The sequence below is a fragment of the Alosa sapidissima genome, chromosome 10, assembly GCF_018492685.1.
Source record: "Alosa sapidissima isolate fAloSap1 chromosome 10, fAloSap1.pri, whole genome shotgun sequence".
Taxonomy (NCBI): Eukaryota; Metazoa; Chordata; class Actinopteri; order Clupeiformes; family Clupeidae; genus Alosa; species Alosa sapidissima.
In genome coordinates this window covers 22,938,639-22,959,297 of record NC_055966.1, presented here as the reverse complement: position 1 = coordinate 22,959,297, position 20,659 = coordinate 22,938,639, and the positions used below count along the sequence as shown (strand labels likewise).

The window sequence follows — 20,659 nt, the reverse complement described above, 5'->3', positions numbered from 1 at the left end:
AGCTATACTGTGGAGTTTAGAGGGGGAGTTAGGCCTAAGGAGGGACGAGACCCCGAGAGAGAGAGAGAGAGAGAGAGAGAGAGAGAGAGAGAGAGAGAGAGAGAGAGAGAGAGAGAGCGAGCAGTGCTAGTCAAGTTGGCAGCCTACGCCGAACCTTTGCAGAGAGCAGGAGGGAGGCCTACTGGTTTTATTATGAAGTTCATTACCTAAAAAAGAAACCAAGTCCTCGTAACAACCTAAAAGGCCTACTTCAAGGCCTCGCTGGTATTTTTAAGTGGTCTCTCTGTATATGTGATTGTGAGTATGCATGAATGTGTGCCTGGGTCTGTTTTTGTGTGGTCTGTTTTGTCACAAAGCTGTGAGTTTGAAAGGCCATGTGTATGGGGAAACCTGATATCCGACTTAAAATTTGCACACCACCTTTTTTCAGGATTTTTCTCTTGATTGCTCCTTTTTGTTATTGACCAGATGCATAGTCTTAATCCAAAGCACAACATTGTTACCACAGTATATAACACACATCTATGTGGTGTTCGGAGTTGTCCCCCCCTCCTTTACTTTTTTAGCCAATACAGATGATTAAAGAAGTCAGGCCCATAACTATTCAAGAGAATCTTACCATAGTGGCTCGACAGATCTCTTGTGCTGTGCCATTTTTGTCTAAACAAGCATCCTTTTTTCCTTCACTGCGGCTTGTCCAGTTCTCTCTGTCCTGACCACTAGTTTCCTTTGGGTCGTGGCCAAGACCAGTGACCCTCAACTGGACGTTTGACCCAACGCCTGCAGGCGAAAACAAAAAATAAAAAACAAAGTAAATGTCTAGGCAAGACCTTATCTGGACATAGTCTAACTCTAACTGATTTTACTTGTGTTCAATGCATAAAGTGTTGTTTGTCATGATAAATAGCGACATATGAAACAAAGCCTGTGGGTGATGGGAAGATGGGAACCATATCTGGTGCACCATAGTCTTAATTTAAATTTAAAATTTAAATGTTTTGACATTTTTTTTATTTCTGTAAACAGTAAACTTGCTGGTCACTGTTTACTGTTTTTTGGATCTTTATGGATAAAAACTGAATCTGTGCTCAAGGATTTATTCCAGTCTGTGCTCAAAAACTGTTTATTAAAGTTCAACACACGGTTACTTTTGATGCCAGGCCAACTTTTCTCTCTTAAACTCACTCAATCCCCAGGTCTTTTCACAATACTTGTGTTATTTCTTTTTTTTTTTAAGTATATTTTTTGGGCTTTTTTGCCTTTATTTGGACAGGACAGTGGAGAGTGACAGGAAGCAAGTGGGAGAGAGAGATGGGGTGGGATCAGGAAATGACTGCAGGTCGGATTCGAACCTGGGTCCCCGTTCCGGAAATGTTGCTGCTGCAGCTGGCATCTTTAGGGGAGTGTGGAGTAACACGCTCTGGAAATTCACAATTTCGTCGCCGTTTTTAAAAAAAAAAAAAAAAACATAGTCCAGTATTTCTTTCAAAATTGAAATGAAGTTGTATGCAACAGCAAACCCTAGCTTACTAACAGGTTGGAATTTTGAAATGTCACGTGACGTGATGTCAACGACATGATGCAATCGACTCCTACGGACTTTCCCCTAAAGATGCCAGCTGCAGCAGCAACATTTCCGGAAAGGTACTGGCTTGATGAAATTTATTCTGGACTCTCTATCCGACCACATAAAGACCTCGGGATACTTCGGTTTGGCTTTAGGGACCCTCTACTCACTACCACGTTAAGTGTAATGTTGTTTGGAACTGTAGAAGAGGTATAAAAATAGCGTTTTGTAGCGGCGAAATGACATGCCCTGGTCACTTCCAGGCTAACGAGTTTTAACTAAAAACGGTAAAATCGAACTTTCTCAAAACACATCCGAATGACATGATTTTGATGTCAACTCTACGTATGTACTCCCAATCATCCGTAAATTGATCTAAAGTGCATTTTACTCCGGATAATTCCTTTAAGGAGGTTATTGTCAAGGGTGCTGATCGACTGTGGAGAGGAGAGACAAACGAAAGCAAAGCAGAACAGAACAGAAAAACAGAAACGAAGATGATCCTAGAACATCGGTTATTGAATTCTTGCGTCCAAAAAAAAAAAAAAAAGCAAAGTCCAAGGGCAGCTTGCGAGAGCAGGCATAATGTCACAGGATGACCTATGATGTAGGTGCAAACAGGAAAGATAATACCAGCGTAATACGACCCCACCACTTGCAGAGTGGACTCTGGGTTTCACATGATTTGCCTCTAATTCCACCTCTCCCTAGATGTATTGTGAAACTGGAACTGTGCAACCACTTTCTCTCTCTCTCTCTCTCTCTCTCTCTCTCTCAGTCTCTTTTTTCTTCATCTTCTTCTGTTTCTCCCCTCTTTCTTTTCCTTCCCTCTCGTTTTCCCTCTCCATTCCTCCCTCCCTCCCTCCCTTTCTCCCTTCCTCTCTTTTCATCTCCAATTACCACCAGGTACAAAATGTTATCCAGTGGGAAAATGGAGAGAAGCGATGGAGGGAAAAAGAACCGCTCATAGTTCTGAACGGCCTGTCCTGCCCCCGTGTCCCACTGTCTGATTAGACACCGTTATTGGTCCCTCAGATGCCCTGAACTGTTTTTTGGATCAGTCAGATAAGTCACTGTGTGGACCCCTCCTCTGGCCTTGGTCGATGACTCACACAAGATTCGTGATGACGGGGTGGGTGGTTGGGGGGGGGGGGGGGGGGGGGGGGATGTAGGGATGGGGTGGGGGAGTTGTAAAGGGGGTCCACGACCCCTACCACCTTGTCCCTTCCCTGGAGGGAGTGGAGGAGGTATAAGTTAATCAGCAACACAGCATGAAGTGTTGCGGTTTGCCCTGCCTCAGCCTTGCCTCAGTCAGCTACAAAGAGCTGTGAGAGATTGTGTGAACCAAGATCACTCATCAGTCCAACCCCCTACAGAGACACACACACACACACACACACACCATCCTTATCACTCGCCTCGTTGCTGTTTTTAGCCCCCTAACATCACAAGACCCACAGGCCCCTGTGTCCCTTTAATTGTTTCAGCTAATTAAACCATTACCATACTGTGTATTTTCCTCCCCTCTCTCTCTCTCTCTCTCTCCCTCTCTCTCTCTCCCTCTCTGAATGACATATGTTTCCCTATTCTCATCCCTATAAGAGCTTGAGGGGAGACTGAGGAGCCTAAAGCTCTGCTTTCACTTTGAAATTTAATTTGGTCAAAAAGGTCGGGCGAAAGGCTCGCATGGAGGAGGGGTGGGGGTGTTGAAGATTGTCCAGCAGATTGGTGAAAAAACAGGATCCTTATCAGTGCTGGGGTTTAGGGCTGGCATGACTCATCTGTAGGGATGCGGAAGATTTGTGTCCTTCAGTTTTCAGCGCTGTGTCAAGCCAGAGAGAGTGAATCAGGGCCCCCTCGCTCTCTGCTGTTGAGTGCTGGCCTTGTCTCGGGTTGTAATTGTCCCGAAAGACACGGCTCCTGGTCCCACACTCAGCCTACAGCCAGTTGACCTGTGGCTGAAAAACAAGCCCCCGCTGGATTGGGTTTCAGCTACTGGGCAAGACTGTGGTCAGTGATCCGTATCTGGAGAGGGGTTTTCCTTTTTTCTCCCGCACGCTCCCCCCCACACGACCCCAAACCTTGTTTCCACCCCTTTCCCTTTCCCTCGTTGTACAGAAGGCAGTAATGAAAAAACGAGGACGTTTTCAACATTCACTGACTTATTTGGACCAGAGTCTCTGTTTTCCATTGGGCAGTTAGGGGAAAAAAAAGATCAGACAACGCATGTATTTCCTTAACATTTTGTTTTTAAAAATGTGCTCTCGTCCAGGTACCTCAACGCCATTCAGACCATGTGTCCCCACGTGCTTCGCTACCTGACCACAGCCGTCATCACCAACAAGGACGTCCGCAAACGCCGGCAGGTCTTGAAGGATTTGGTCAAGGTCATCCAGCAGGTATATCCACAAGCGCCATGCCTGGCTTGTTGGCACAGCTGCCAGTCTCGCCCGCAACTTCCCACAGCTTCCTCTACTTCGAGACCAATCCCACCCCCGACCCTCATCATCATGTAGCTGTGGTCAGGCTCGCCTCTGTCGGCAAAGTGTTCATTTGGGTTTGTACTGTAGCAGGTAGTCCAGGGAGTATTGACGTAAATGTAATGTTCTTCAGGCCATTGGTAAAGAAAAAAGCAACTGAGTTATCATGGCCCATGCAGTATGTTGGCCTGTGATGTGAAAATGACCTCATAGCGTTTTGTTTATCGCACCGTTCACATAGTAGCTGGTGTTCTTTTGGAGGTTAATGCATACAGTAGGCTCTCACATCTGATTACAGAGCCAGCACAAGTCCAGCATGCTAAAACATTTTACCGTGGGACCCTGGGTGGAGTGAGTGAGTGAGTCTGTGTGTGTGTGTGTGTGTGTGTGTGTGTGTGTGTTTACAAATAAGTTTAGACAGCATATGTGTGTGTATGCTAGAGTGCAGACTGACCTGAAAATAGAATCCCACTCTCTTTGTTAGTTGCTAGTGTCTTCTTGAAAGTTTATAACTGGGCTTTTGCCCTGGCTAGGGTGGCAATAGGGGACGTTTTGTGGGCAGGGGAGGGTTAGTCTTGAACCTATTAAGGTTGATGTATGGCTCCATGATGGACGCTCTGATTGTAGTGTTCCTCTGTCCCCCTTACACAGTAACAGTAGCTTCTTCCTAGATCAGTGACTTCAAAGTCTAAATAAGCACAGTCTCACCACCACCACCACCACCCCCTCACCCCACCCTTGTAATCACTAAAACATGTGCTCACCGTGCTTCCCTTCCCTGGATTTGTCCTCTGTCGTGGTTTGTGCAAACATGACAAACATTCAGGAACGAGGGAAGACTTGAATCCATAAGCTTTCTGAAATGGTCCAGTCGTGGTCAAGGCACACTCATGAGACAGATTTATGACATATTGATTGCTTGTGAAAAACAGTGGTAAGCTGCGCTGGGGCACCACGCCTGGTTGGCTGAGAAGCTTTGTGATTAAGCAAACACAGACACACATACACACACACACAGACCCATGCATCACACAACCACAGAATGTGTATTCCTTCTAGGGAGAATTCCTAGGAAAAAACAATCCTTTTCAGATCGGTTGTTGTCTCAGTTGTCTATACTGTTTTGTTGCTCACATTGCTTTTTAGTTAAAGAAAAACTCTGGCCATTTTTCACATCGATCTCTGTTTCTCGAGTGCTGCATCCAACAGCTAGAGTAGCTAGGCAACTAACAGTGCTATGCTCTGGGGACATCTCTCAGGGCTCCAGACTATCTTTTTGCACTGGTTGCACTGGTGCATAGTGAAGAACTTTTTTTCTTAGGTGCACCAGCACAAAAGTTGGGTTGTCCTATGACTTATGATTTACAATTCTACAAGAAAAGTAACTTAATGAAGTGTTGAAATTTAAAACTTTAAATTTAAACTTAAAACATCTCAAGATGAATTAAATAAAAATAACAGTTAGTAAATTAACAGTGTCTTTTAAGGGCTTCAAACTGCACATCTCATGGCTCAATGTCTTACATACTATCCTTCATGATCTTTAGGCCTTGGCTAAACCAGCTCGCCAGGCTAGCATCTTCCATAGAAATGTATTTGAGCACAATTTAAAGAGATGTTCCAAGTAGCCTGGGGGATTTTTATGTGATTTTGCAATGATGATTGCAATAATCATTTGACAGCCCCACAATGCAATTAACTTTTTAATTTTAGTATTTTTAAATTTTCAATAAGAACATCACTATGGTTAATGCAGTAACGAAATGGTAGGCCTATTATTATAGGCTATTGCAATGACTTGCCATGCTCGATCTAAATGTGTCCATTCAATTCACCGTACACAATGACCACAGTATTGCAGGGAATATTCGGGCTTTAAATGTAGCAGCGATATTCGGTTTGCGCCAAATACTTTGATGCCATCAGAATGAGTTTACACAACTCGCGCGCAAAAATGAATATTGCTGTTGAAAACCGGGTTACTCCCTGCATGTAACTGCGGTCAATGACGCACTCCTTTTCGGCGATATCTGTATCTCTGTCGTTCGGGAAGGCCTTGTATGCATTGTTCGCAATTTTAAGACGTCTTTTCATCTGCAATGACTCCTATAAATTTGGCGCAAGTGGCATTCCTGTACGTCGGGTTTACGTTCAAACTATTTTTCTGGTAAATAATTATTATGACCGCCGCGCAGCGCAGCGGCGGTCATATAGGTTTAGTCAGATTTTTTCTTTTTTTCTTCTTTTTTTTTCTTTTCTTTTTCGCATGTCCACATTTCCGTCAAAGATTCCCGGGACACTGAAAGACCGGGGTAGACGAAACTTGGTGGGCATGTAACCCAATATGGATAGCATGGAACCATCATTTTTCGTTTTGATCTGTAGCCCCCCTGCTAGACTGCACCCCCCGAAAGGAGGGTAGGGCAGACACAGTTTTCTGTGAATATCTCGAGAACCGTAAGGTTTAGGAGGACCTTTTTTTTTTTTGTATGTTGATCTCAAGGGGCCATGTCAACCCATTCCATAACCACTCATTTCATGTATAGCGCCACCTAGTTAAACACAAAAAAGTAAAAATGAGGTGTTGTAATCGCAGGTATCTGTGACCTAACATAGTCAAAACTGCACGAAATTGGAAGTGTAGGATCATTATGACACCCTCTGAATGCACGCCAAGTTTCGTGGAATTCCGTTAATGGGGGGCCACACAATAAATTAATTTATGTTACTATACACCAACTGGCCTGTAGGTGGCCGGAGACAGTTTTCTGTGAATATCTCCTTTATATATCCACCTTTTTTTTGTGTGTTGGTCTTAAGGGGGCATGTCAACCCATCCCATTACCACTTATTTCATGGATAGCTCCACCTAGTTAAAAATTAAAAAGCAAAAAATTAGGTGTTTTCATCTCTGGCTGACATGGTCAAAACTGCACGAAATTGAAAGTGTAGGATCATTATGACACCCTCCGAATGCATGCCAAGTTTTGTGGACTTTCGTTCATGGGGGGCCTTACAATAAAATAATTTATGTGTCCATGTAGTGACCGTACACCAACAAGGATTCCCGGGACACTGAAAGACCGGGGTACACGAAACTTGGTGGGCATGTAACCCCACATGGATAGCATGGAACCATCGTTTTTTGTTTTGATCTGTAGCCCCCCCGCTGTACTGGACCCCCCGAAAGGAGGGTAGGGCAGACACAGTTTTCTGTGAATATCTTGAGAACCGTAGGGCCTAGGATGACCAATTTTTTCCATATGTTTGCCTCCAGGGGTCATGTTAACCCATTCCATGTAAACTGATACACACGCACACACATACATTCACAGTAATCACAAAGTAGACATATGTACGCATGCATGCACATGCACAAACACACATACGCAGGCAAACACACAAGCACGCACACACACACACACACACCCACACACATAAACATAAACGTGTACACGCACACATGCACACAATTCAAGAATTTCTCAGAATTATGAACAGGCAAGATGGGGGTGGGGTTGTATAAAATGAATTTTACATGTGAAATCTATGAACTAATTATGTTCATAGAATCATATAGGCCTTTCAGCATGATTTATTTTTGTGAAAAAAAATGTGCTGGACTGGGCGGCGGTCATATTTTGTACCGCTCAGCGGTACATCTAGTTTCGGACTAAACTTGGTGAAGGGAAGTTTCACTAGGCCTATCGTAGGCAACGATAAACTTGATCATTATCTCAGGCTCGTCTGATCGGTTTGCTGCTGCCAGCCGCCGAAAGGCAGTGGGGAGAGGGGATATTTATCTCGGCCTATGTGACCACACTGTAATGCAACTGCATCCACTCTGTTTATCTGACGGGTCTCTGACCTCTCTCTCTCTCTCTCTCTCTCTCTCTCTCTGCAGCACACGCATTTTCAAATTTACACACAGGCACTGGGCCACGGCCAATCAGAGGGGAGGTCCCGCCCTTCACTATCTGTGATTTGTTTAAACCACGATATTGGGCAAATATGTCTTTGTTATTGAACCAAAGGTAGAGTTTCAATGCGGACACTTTTTCCTCTCTCGACTAGCTGGTCGCACCGGTGCGACCTCCGATTTTTTTTAGTCGCACTTTTGAAAAATTAGGTCGCATATGCGACCAAATTGGTCGCACTCTAGAGCCCTGTCTTTAAAATCATGCCCCCAGAGTGTAGCACTTTAGCTGCCTGGCTACACTAGCTGTTGGCTGTGGCAACTTGAGCTAAATAGCACCAAATGTTTTTGTTTGTTTTTTCATACCAACAGTACTCGGTGACTTCGAGAAACAGACATCTACGTGAAAAATTGCCGGAGTTTTCCTTTAATGGTGTTATTCTCAAGAACCTAACAGTTCCTTTTGTACTATATTTAAGAACCTAACAGTTCCCTTTGTACTCTATTTAAGGAATCCTACACCTACAAAGACCCCATCACAGAGTTTGTGGAGTGCCTGTACGTGAACTTTGACTTTGACAGCGCCCAGAGGAAGCTCAGGGAGTGTGAGTCGGTAAGTCCCAGCTGTCCCCTGCCCACTGACTTTTATGAGGCTTTTCTTTGAGTCATTCCCCCAAAAAGTCATGGTACATGAAATCAAACGACCCCCCCCCCGACCCCCACAACCCATCAACCTTGCCCCCTTACCCTTTAGGGCACCTGCGCACTTTCTTGTTGTGAAACGATGCATAGAGTTCAAAAGGAGCAGAGCTTATTCATACAAACTCCAGTTCAAAGCACTGCTAAGTAACTACTTGTCCTTTTAGTCCTTTTTTATGATGTACATCCATTTTGTCTTTGGTAAAAGGAGTAAAGAACACAGACAGACACACACACACACACACGTAAACATAGTCATTGTTGACCTCTGGCCACAAGTGCCCTGGTGAGTATTTGCTGGTAATGGTGCCGTTGCGGCCTGCGCTTTTGCTCAGCTCATTAGTGACTGTGTGGGCCTGACCTCCACGCCGGCTCCTGCTGGCAGCCGAGGCCTTCTGTCATCAGCAAGGGTCATCAACAGTTAGCTGTGTCATGGTGTGGCCGCAGAGAATGAGAACATGAAGGAGTCAGACTGAGACAGTGAGCGAGAAAACAGGAGTAGCAAACAACAGGGAGAGAGATGAGAGGAGGGAGAGCGATTGAGAGAGAAGTAGCAGAAGATGGAGAGGAGAGAGAGAGAGAGAGAGAGAGAGAGAGAGAGAGAGAGAGAGAGAGAGGTAGCGGAAGATGGAGAGAGAGGGGTCATCTGGGAAAGCCAGTGAGTCATGGCTCTGGCTGTTTTTATGAAGGCCAGTAATTGTCCATCTGCGTGGTGGTGGGTGATCGAGGAACACAGTAAAGGTTCTGGGAAACCTCTGGGTCTGCTGAGCCACTCAGACAGACGCTCTGGGTTGGTTGTTTTTTTTCGTTTTCGGAGGCCCAACCGGAACATCTGTGGTCGCAGGCACCGCGCCCGAGACTGGAGACCTCTCTTCCTCTCCTGAGTTTGTAATGGCTCGCCATGCGATCACCTCTACCGGGGGGTTTCCCACCACCGTCCGGCCCCGGCTTCCTCCTCGCTGTCAGTCATTGGCACATCACTGACGGTTCCAAACACGCAGTGGTCCCAGCACAAGCAGAGCGATAGCTCAGCATAGGAAAGATGGCTGCTTAGTCAAACAAACATTGTTGAATCTGATCTCTACGGTCATTCATTCATTCTTTCCTTTTCTTCATTCATTAAAACGAAAGATGAAATATATTTTGGATATTCTTCTGACATGAATGGGACTGGGAGGGGGACAAAAGCAAATTAGTTAAGCTTAAATGTTTGCAGGAGTTTGTTGCTTTTGGTTCGTCTCTTATGCTGATGTAATTAGTATTGTTTGTGCATCTTCTCAGATGGTTGTCAGCCCCCTGACAGGTTGACTGTGAGCTTCTGGGGTAAGAGATGCGATTGGCACAGCTGCGCATATTGCGCCATGCCATCTTAACCCTGGAAAACATTACAGACCATCATAAATTTGTTTGGTGTTCGAGGATGACTCTAAGTGCTGTGCAAACGTAGCTGCAACTTATTTATTTGTTAGCTTTTTTCCCCCATTAAAGCGTCACTTAAAATGTGGAAGTGTTTAGAAGTTGACGTTTTGTGACAGAAGCCTTAAAAAGAAGGGAAAAAAACATGTCCTAGGGGGAATTCCTGGGTGAAGTAAATGCGTTTCAATTAGCAGCACTCACAGAGGCACATCCCAAAAGCCACTGAGTCACAGGAAGCATAGCCTCGGCTCGGCTTCGGTGGAACTCGGCTGCCTCTTTGGAATAGCCACTGGTGCTGCTGCTGCGGCCCTCACTGCACAGCTGTTGTATGGCTGCCCTCCAACCCCCTAAAACCTACTGCCAAAGCATGGGACGCATTCATTTGATAATGAAGTCAATTATTTGATATTTTGTACATTTGTACACTTACGTGGTCATTTTTTATTTGGCCAGAAGTTAAGTAATGTTAAGCCAGTGTTCAGAAGTAAAATCTATTTTTTGAAGTCCTTTTTCATCCTCCGTCATTTGCCTCTCTCTCGCTCTCTCTCTCTCTCTCTCCCTCCCATTTTGTAATGTCAGTACGTAATGAGAGCCATCTTTGGTTTGTCGCACGACACAACCATGAGGTCTTAATGAGGCAGAGCCATAACAAGGCGGCCCCGAGCTCTGGGGCACTCCTCACAGGTGTGTTCCCACCGCTCCCTCAGAAGAATCCGCCCCGCTTGCGGGAACGCTGGTGAGATTACCCCTAATGATTTGCCCATTTGAACCTGCTTGGAGACATGAAAGACCCCAAAACTTTGCAGAGTGACTCTGGTTTCTACTTCTGTTTTTTTTCCCCTCTCTCTCTTTTTGACATCCGTGCTCCTCAACGATAAACGTTTGAAATGAAAGCCAGCTGCCCTGATCAAATGCTGCTCCCTCTTGCCGAAGTAAATGTTTATAAATCATGTCAGCGGTTTGTTGAGGGTCCCAGTTTGCTCAAGTCTTTATATACTCATAGGGGAAGCCTGCAGCCTTTACCAAACAGCCTCTAACAAATGAGATGGGGAGGGGGTGGGGGTGTATATTATGCTTTTGCACACCACTGCGCAGTTGGTTGGTTTGTTTTCTTCACTTTGCTTAATGTTGGCCTTTAAAGAAAGGTATTTCTACTATAACTGTACACAATCGTTTCGGCATGCGAAGCTTCATCCACAGCATCAGTAGAGGAACACCTTCCTCCACCCAACCCTCCCACGCTTTCCTGTCTTTATGCTATGAACACCCAAACACCTTGGCATGAGCTGGTTCCCATCATCCCTGCTCCACACATCTGGCCTCTGAATAACACATAGTCGTAACGTGTGACGTCAGTTGAACAGGTGCTTTTACCGACAAGTTAGTAGTTGCGCCCCGCGAGTCCCCTCGGGCCTAGCATATCGTAATCACCTCATCACGTGGCCCCGGGAGCAGATGGTTCAACCCTCGAAGAAGAAGGCCTCTGTTACAAATGGCCTTGAGTGTGAATGCATGGCTTGGCTATCTTGTATATCTCCGTAAAGTCCTCAGTAGTCGGGAAAGGTTCTGCTTTGCCCTCCGATAAGCGCAGTGCCTGTGGGACACTGCAGCTGGTTTCTTCTACAAGGAATGCACAGTCGCTGCAACCACTATGCCGTCATTAAGACCGGTTGCATGTCTTTCCCCATCTGTCAGTCTTTGTTCTGCTGTTGCCATATGAAGGAGTGTTTCCTTATTTTCCTCGTTCTCCACAAAATCTTGTCTATGTGGGAAATGAGAGGGTAAAATAGGGAGATGGCTCTTTCAAGATAAAGCATAAAAGGCTTTTTTGGGGGGTGGGGGGTGGGGAGGAGGGAGGGCTTCTGGTAGCCAACTTTCTTTTTGTGTCTCTTTAGGTCCCCTCCCCAGATGACTGCTATTATGGCACTTAACTGTTTGACTTTATCTGGCCTGAGAGATTAGCGTAGTCATGGTTGAAATGTGGGCGGCCTGATCGTGCCATGCAGTTTGGTGTTTTCTGAAGCAGAACTAGAGAGATAGCAGCCTTCTGAAGCCAGCTGAAAGTAGCTGCGTAATGTTCAGCTGAACCGGGAACCTGGGAGAATGACCAAAGTTCGGATGGAGAATGAGATGGAAAGAAAGTTATGCACTTCTGTAGCCTGTAGCCAACTCTTTCATTGTTTTGTGCCAGTCGAATGAGAATGAGTTTCTTTGTGCATGTGGTCAAATTCAATGTTTAAGTGTGAGTGTGTGGACGTGTATATGTTTTGTTTCTGTCTTCTCTCAGTATGTGTTCCTATGTTTCTGTTGAGTTCTGTGTATGTTTAGAATAAAACCTCTGATTGGAGCTTTGTCTTTGCGCAGTGTGCCGCAAGGAGTGACATAAACAGTGTGTGAACGAATCCCGCCACCCCCTCCTTCTTCTCCACTCGTCTTGATGGCATCCCTTGCGCAGCGCTGCAGGCCCTGTGGCAGTGGGCTAGATGAGTGGCGATAAGTCACAGCCACTGCGGTCACTTCAGTGGCTGACGGCGCTCCAGCCTGCATTTCATGTGGAGCTTGCGGAATTCCAAGATTTGCGGCTGATTTTTTTGAAAACCAGGAATGGTCCCGGATCTTTTCACCCCACCACTCCCCCCCCCCTCTCTCTCTTTTTTTTGTCTAGATAGAGGGTTTTCTTGTTTTGAACACATGCCAAAGTAAACCACTTCGGAAGTTTGAATGTGGCAAAAAAAATGGCCTACATGTTCCTTTCTACTTTTATCTATCGTACGTAATTGATGATTATTATTTTTGTGTGCAGGATGTTTTCCTCTTTTTGAAAGGGTTGCAGTTTTGTAGTTTCCCACAGTTGAATCATTTGAAATAGACACAGTGGCAATACCTTTTGTTTGAGGTATTATTATATACTTTTTTGTGTCATTGGGTTTTCCATAAACCACTCAGTCAAGATGCAAATTTGTGATTATAATAATTACATTACTGGAAATTTCAACTTTTCAACTCCCCTGTCCTTGTTTAACTCTCAACTCCTGGTAACCTCTCTTCTGACTTTTATATAACAGCTGTTTTCTCTCTCTCTCTTTCACAAAATTCCCAAGAGCAAGCTCTCCAACATCATAATGTCGTCTGTTGTGTCAATGCTTCTCATGTCATGTCATGTCATGTTTTTTTTTTTTTTTTTCCTAGGTGTTGGTCAATGACTTCTTTTTGGTGGCTTGCCTGGAGGACTTCATTGAGAATGCGCGTCTGTTCATCTTTGAGACCTTCTGTCGAATCCATCAGTGTATTAGCATCAGGTAAGACTGACATTCGAGCTCAGAGAGAGGGCTACCCCTGTCCCTGTAATTTTGTGAAAGAAATGGCAAATGTCAGAGTGACAACTGAGAAACAGTGCATGAAAGGGCTGGACTGTTCACCTCAAAGTGAAGTTTTCCAGGGAACTTAGCGAAAGGCCACAGCCTTCAGTGTTGAAGGCTTGAAAGCCTTAAACTCAGAGAGTGAAAATAGTGGAAAGTTACATATGTGCAGCTGCTTAAGCGTACCAATATATACATAAAATAATGGATGAGGCAAATTAAAAAGAAGGAAAAAGAAACTAAGACTAAGACCTTGGAATACCTGATAAGCTATTATCTTACTTATAGTGTGATATTACCACATGGATATGTAGTTGAAAGAGGCTCTTCTCATGTGAATCAAAATGCACTTGCTTTTTGGCACTGCTCCTTTTTGAATATTGCGCAGATATTACAACTTAATAGAACTTAAGAAGGCAATTGTTGCCATTACTACTTACATTCCAATGACTGCCAGAGAGTTGATCTTGAATAGTGATCATTTTGAGGCTTACTGATATCTGTCTTCTGTCACTATGGTGATTATGTGTATGGGTGGGCTCAGATTGGCCACATAAAAATATGCAGTGCAGTCTGAAAATCCAACAAATGCTGGAAGACATGCAGTGCCAGACATGTGGCTGCAAATTTTCAGATATGCTGGACAGTTTAATATTTTGTAAAAAACATTGTGGAAAATAAGGTTTTGTGGAGAGGGAACTGGAGAGCATGAGGGAGCGCTACCCTTATTCATTTCAGTGGTCGATACTAGGCTAGCTACTTCAGACAAAAATATAATAATTGCCAACCGTCATCTCTAAAAATGGCGGCTGACAGGTGCTCACTTCCAGCAACAAACCAATCTGGTGCTACATTACTTGTGCACACAAAAGTATGCTGTGTGTGGATTGATGGGTGAGCTGAGCGGGCAGTTTACAAACTGGCAGGATCAGTCAAGCCACATAGATTACATAATTTGTGGCACCTAATTGGCATTTTTGTAAAAATGGCCAAACCTGTCGGATGCCATTTTTATAGATAGTGGATGCCAACTTAGATGCTAACCCTCTAAACCCCTTGTCCCAGTGCATGCATATATACATACACCTTTAAGATAAGAATCAGTGTCTAGCCCCACCAAAGCACACACACACACACACACACACACAGGCGTGCCCCTGGACTCTGAGAGCAGTCATCTGAGGCACATACAGTCATCTGTTTCTTAGGACATCTGAAGGATTACGTTTTAGGAGCCTTTCAAGGTCGTTTCTCAGAATTAGGCACCCAGGAGTTTTTAAGACCACCTGAAAAGTTCTTGCCCTCTCTGTGTCTTTCTCTCTCTCTCTCTCTCTCTCTCTCTCTCACTCTTTCATGGTCTGGAATAGAGTGTTTTGCCAGTAAAAATAATTGAAAGGGTTCACCCCCCCCCTGTGCCCTCCCTCCCCCACAACAGCAGTCATTTGCTCGTATTTGTTCTGTCCTGTCGCATCTTCGCTGGGGAAAATTACCTTGGAGTCTCCCCAAAACCAAGAGGTTTTTCTCCAATGCTAATTACTCTAATCCCCTTGGGAGATAAAATATTGCCGTAATTGAGCGCAATTAAAGGAGATTAGAGGTATTGGCGAGAGCCCGAGATTTTGTTAGAACAGTGTTGGATGTTTGGTGCTTTTCATGATCTTTGCTGGGCCTCTTAGTCACAGATTGTTACGACATCTATGTCATTGTCCCTCTGCCGTCGTCATCGCTGCTGCGTTTTGCGGAGTGTGGCAGGTGTTTAACTGCTACTTTTCTGCAGTTAGCCTCTTTTTCTTTTTATTGGTGCTTTTTTATGGCTGCCTTTAGGCCTTGCAGGTTCCCAGAGAATACACGCGATCGTTCGTTCCAGTCCCCAGGTTTTTCCATTGGTGGAGTGGGAGATTGTGGGTTGGGTATGGTGTGGTGGAGTGAGGGGTGGGGTGGGGTTGGGGGGGGGGGTGTAAGTCTAGGCGAGGGGGATGTGTGGGCCATTGGTTTTTCTCTGCCTGGTTCCCATTACCTCCACTCATCTAGCCCCCACCCTGCCCCCAAATCCCCCGGCCCAGCCTCCCCCTCCTCCTTCCCCATAGACGGCATGCTGAGCCCCATAGCAGTGATGCACTCCTGCCTGTTCAAAATGAGCTTTCATAACTAGTAGTATCTAAGCATCCGTCCCACATTCTTGTTCTTTTTTCTCTCTCCCAAACCCTGTGTCTGTCAGTGGAAGGGGAGGCGCACACACACAGAACACTTGTCAAGAGGCTGCCCAGCACTACGCTAACAGGTTGCATCCACCTTTAGGGGGGAGGTTTATGACATCCTGTTAAAACCCTCTGGGGTGTGGTGGAGCAGGGTTGGCTGCCAGGCGACACTTGTGGGCGCAAAAGCTTGCGTATACACGCACGCACTCATGCACGTACACACACATATGCACGCACGCATGCACGCACTCACACACACACACACACAGCCATGCTCTCCCAAGTTGGCGCATGTTTATGAATAATAATAAAAATATGACAAACTGGTGGAAGATATATGCCCCTACTGAGATAATGTTTTGCCAGGTTAAATGTTTTTGAAAAGTCTTCTTTTGAGTGATGGAGATGATTTGGCGGGTTGGTTAGACTCAACAAATTGCCCGACGTAAGATCTCACATGGCAGCCATTGCTTCCAGCCCTTAATTGCGATGCCAAATGGCTTTGTCATTTTTGTTGCAGAAGTAAGTAATTGCTCCCAGTGTTTCTGCTTGAATTTTTACAAAGCAGAGGAAGGTCTGTAGTCAAGGTTGAACCATGGAATATGATCAGGCACCGATGAAATCTCCCATTGCAGATAGTCTGGAATTGATTAAGAGGCCTGGTTCCTTTTGGCAGCCCTGCTGCAATTGGATCCATTTACTTGTTAAAGACCACAAAGGTTAGTGGTAACACTGAACTAGGAAGTTGAATTGTGATTGTTTCTGTTTTTTCTTTTTTCTTTTACTGTTCCTTTTTTTACATTTTTTTTGTTGTTTTTAATACATGGATGCACTGTCAGGAATTTCCATGGGGAAATAACATCATGATGGTTAGAGATTTCGACTCTTGATAAGTTGGTATTCAGTCATTAGTCTGTTACACAGGACCTCTCCACTCCCAAGCGTGGACGCAAATTAATCTGAAGCTGGTGCTTTAATGAGCAGATTTTTACAGCTGTTGGCCATGAGGGCTTTGCAGATATTTAGCTTGTTTCTGCCCAAGGCACTGGCCAAAAGTAGACCAAAAACAGGAATAATTGAGTTATTTTATGCATAAAGGCCTACGTAAAAAAGGAGCCATTGGAAATATGAGCCGATGATTTGAGCTTATGGATGGTAATTGCATCCACATATCCTTTTGTCTAGACTCATGAAATCCCTCACGGTATAATTTTTTTGCCTAAAAGAATATATAAAATTAAATTCCGAGATCATGGCAGCCAATGTTTCGTCCTGTTTTCACCTCCTATCCCTTGTGTTAATGATGGTGAGCTTCCAGAAGTCCTGCTGAACTGCAAAGCTTCTCTCTGATGTTGACTCTGTCGGAAGAGGTGTATCTTGGAAGACGACGCTGGCCGATGCTTCTGGGAAACATTGATTTGAACTTGAGGAGAGGAGGCCATCTTCCTTCCTACTCCACAATTATGTCAAGTTAACTGATATTTCTGAGAAGAAAAAAGAGAAAATCTTGCATTTAATGCAAGAAAAAAGGAGAGACAAGTGGGTCTTTCCAAATCTCAATTGAGTCATTAAGGCAACCGCACGGGCATTTCGGTTTTCTCAAAAAAAATTCTGTTTCACCCCAAGCCGAAAAGCAGGGGTCGCTCCAAATGGCCTGTAATTTCTTAATGCCTTCATATGGAAGTGTTTAACGATGCTCTTGGTTTTTTTTTTTTTTTTTTTTTCGTTTTTTTTCAAGCACTCTCCTCTATTCTCCCTTCAGTCAGTGTGAAGTGTAAGGACATGGCCTCCCACTGGCCCGAAAATCGGCAATGGATAAAATCGGTGGCGGTGGAGTCTGTGTGACCAAAAGGGTCAATGCCAAAGCGATCCCTGACACCAGGCCCTGCTCCCATGAGAATCTGAGTTTGGAGTCTCATGAAATGGGACCGCACCAGGAGACCCCAGGGCTCAAAGCTGACCCACGTTCATTGTTCAGGGCCTTCCAGGCTCACTGCCTCCTGAACCACTACCCCTGAGCTAATTGTTCTGTCTTTTCCCCTCTTGTCAAATCTTACCTTCTTGGTCAAATCTCTGGTCAGACAACAAGACTGAGAATTTTGCTGGTCTGTAGAGATTTGTGTGCATACATGTCTATCTTAGATCTGTGTTCACAGGGTGGGGTGGAGTGGTCTCCCATCAATGGTTGCTCTAGGGTCATGCAATGTGGTACGGCAGTCGAAGTAATTGAGTTTATGGGGTACTTCCCTTGTCGGGGGAGCAGGAGCGTGTTTGTGTAGATCCAGTCTCCTAAGCCCCCCGCTTGACTGTCATGTACCACCCATACCTACTTCTGCACTTAGTATATTCTAACGTCGGAATCTCTGGCGCTGCTGACGTGTCATCAGTCATCTCAGTCAACTTCTTAATAAAGGGCGGGAGGTGGTTAGGCCATACGACTGCAGCAGTTGTATGCCCACGTTTTCTCTCCCCCTCTCACCCCCCCCCCCCCCCCCCCCCCTTCCCTCTGAGTCCCAGCCCATGCATTATGCAGACACTGGATACGGTTGTGAGACGCCATGCTGGCACCTGTTTGCGATCTGTTGTGTAGCCTGATCCCCCACTGCTGACACACTGTCTCCCACCCCAGACCTGTCACTTACAGCCAGATAACCAACCAGCACGTGTTGGCCATCACCAACTAATCAGCTAATCTTAACAACTTAATGCGTTCAAGAGTTGGGTCAAACAATTTCTTGCTTTGACCATGTCATAAATGACTTATGACATGGTCAAAGCAAGAAATTGTTTATTGGTTTTAATTCAAGATATGAAATGTTTGGCTTTTTTTATTGCCTATTTACTCGTCAGCTAGAAATAATTCGTTTTGTCATGTTTTTCAGTGTAAAAATAAACTCCCTGGCCCACCCTCCTACTAGTTTAGGCTGAGCGTTATTCACCACCTGGCATAGGTCCGTCATGGCTGCAGAGCCCATGGCAGTGCTGTGTGTAATCAGCTGTCAGACAAGAAGAAGATTGGGGCGTGAGGGGTGCGACAGGCAGGGGAGTCTGTGTTGCTCATCTTACGTTGCTCTCACGTTCCAGGAGTGTGCCAACGCACACCGCCAGCGTTTTATCTCGCCCACACCTACGGCCCGAGGCAGTGTCAGTTCAGAAGGCTTATTCTGATGTAATGCCACTTATTTGTGTTGTCTTGTAGGTGGTTGGTAGGGTATTTTTTTTTGTTTTTTTGCTCCTGTGCCTTAGTCTGCTACCAGACGCTGATGTCATTTGACCCCTCTTAACTTGTCTTTTTCTTTGTGTGTGTGTGTGTGTGTGTGTGTGTGTGTGTTTGTGCGTACTTTGGTTTGTGTGTATGCATTTAGTTGTTGGCCCGAGAGTTAGAGAGCGTATTTGTCTGTCAGGGTCTGAGGTAAGGCAAACATTATCTCAAATGAGCCCATTTTACAAACAGGCTAATGGGGGGAAAGGCATTAAGGGGAGTGACGGAGGAGCTGGGCTCTGGTCGAGATGCGTCAGGTTGGGGGAATGAGCCCTGGCACTCCTGGGCTCCCTCTCTGTCTCTCTCTCTCTCTCTCTCTCCCTCTCCTTCTCCCTCTCTCTCTCTCTCTCTCTCTCCCTCTCCTTCTCCCTCAGTGCTCCTCCAGCCAAAGAAGTGGAGCCCGGGCAAGAGTAACGGCAACACTGACCACTTTTGACATTCTGCAGCAATTTTGAGGAGGCATTTACTACAACTACCTATGTGTCGCATCCGTTTTTGCAGCCTTTTACTCTGACTTTATGGGAGACTGTGTGAAATTGAGCATTGATGGAAAGGCCGCATTTCAGCCAATAGAACGTGACGGCAGCAATACCAAGATCATAGGTTCATTAACCCAGACAACAAAGAAATACTTATTTGATTTGCGGATAACGTACAAGTGGAAACGAGACATAAAATGCCATTAGGTCAATGGTGCTGTACCGATGTCACCCTCCTCTCTGGGTCAGCTAGACTATAACATTACTCAGTGTAGTGCACAGGAGTGCTGATGAGGGAAGGGCTTGTGGGTAAAGAAAGAGAGGAATCAGGAGGCCTCTGCCTTGCAAGCTGTGGCAGCAGGAAATGTCGAGGACATGAGGGTGGAAGTGGGGATTTAGTTAGGAGTGAGTGGGACGTGACGCTGACTTAAGGGCTACAGGGCAAAGCCACAAGCCCCACTGGAAACCTCTTATGATCAAAGAGCTACTGCTCACCCTCTAGCCCACCCCGCCCCTCACCTCCAGAGCAGACCCCCTGCTGTCCCGTGACACATCGCTGTCCTGCACCATCAAAGGGCCTGGCCGGCAAACCTGCTTTTCATTTGGGAGACGGTAGCAAGGGCCCCCAGGGGAATGATGGGGAGGGGGGGGGGGGGGATTGAAGGACAGCAAGACCTGCTGCCTCAAAAAAAAAAACGATCAACGAATCCAAGGGGACAATGTTTGAGGGACTTTGGCTTTTTGCCCACTCTCTCTCTCTCTAGCGCTTACCTCTGGCAGAGTGTCCGCCAGTGGCCCTTGTCCCCACACCTGTGGAAAACATTCTGTTGGAGCATGCTCCCTGTCTGCGTCTTCTTCCCTTTCTCCCCGTTGATGTCATCCTTAAATGGGCCTCTTCGGGCATTTGCATTCATCAGCGATCTCATTTTCATAGGCACATTATGCCACCCCAGCCATTATGCCACCTTTCTGAAAAGCATTAAAAATGCCAAGGCGTGGTTTGGAATTGTATCATCGCCACTTATCCGGGACGCTTGTTTTCTCTAGTCTAGAGGTCATACTCGCAGTTCTTTTTCATCTTAAATGTACTCTCCCAAGATTGCCTGAATTGAAGCATGTTTATAAAATCTTAATCAAACATGTAATAACATCCTGTTCTGTTGCATGAGAACTGAATGGAAATAAAGACCTGTGTTCAAAAGAGACGTCTATGAAAAAGGGGAAAGAATGAAGCAAAATAGAACAGAACAGATACAGTAGGTTCTTGAAGATGCACATGATTG

The 20,659-nt window shown here is 45.4% G+C and overlaps 1 protein-coding gene across 1 annotated transcript in view; it reads left to right on the top strand.

Annotated features, from left to right (window-relative positions):
- eif3ea (eukaryotic translation initiation factor 3, subunit E, a) overlaps positions 1-20,659 on the top strand; it is a 49,855-nt gene that overhangs the window by 25,552 nt on the left and 3,644 nt on the right. Inside the window, exons 8-10 of the mRNA XM_042107308.1 lie at positions 3,840-3,966; positions 8,475-8,576; positions 13,268-13,377. Of these exons, the coding sequence (XP_041963242.1) occupies positions 3,840-3,966; positions 8,475-8,576; positions 13,268-13,377 (339 nt within the window). The remainder of the gene's footprint in view (positions 1-3,839; positions 3,967-8,474; positions 8,577-13,267; positions 13,378-20,659) is intronic.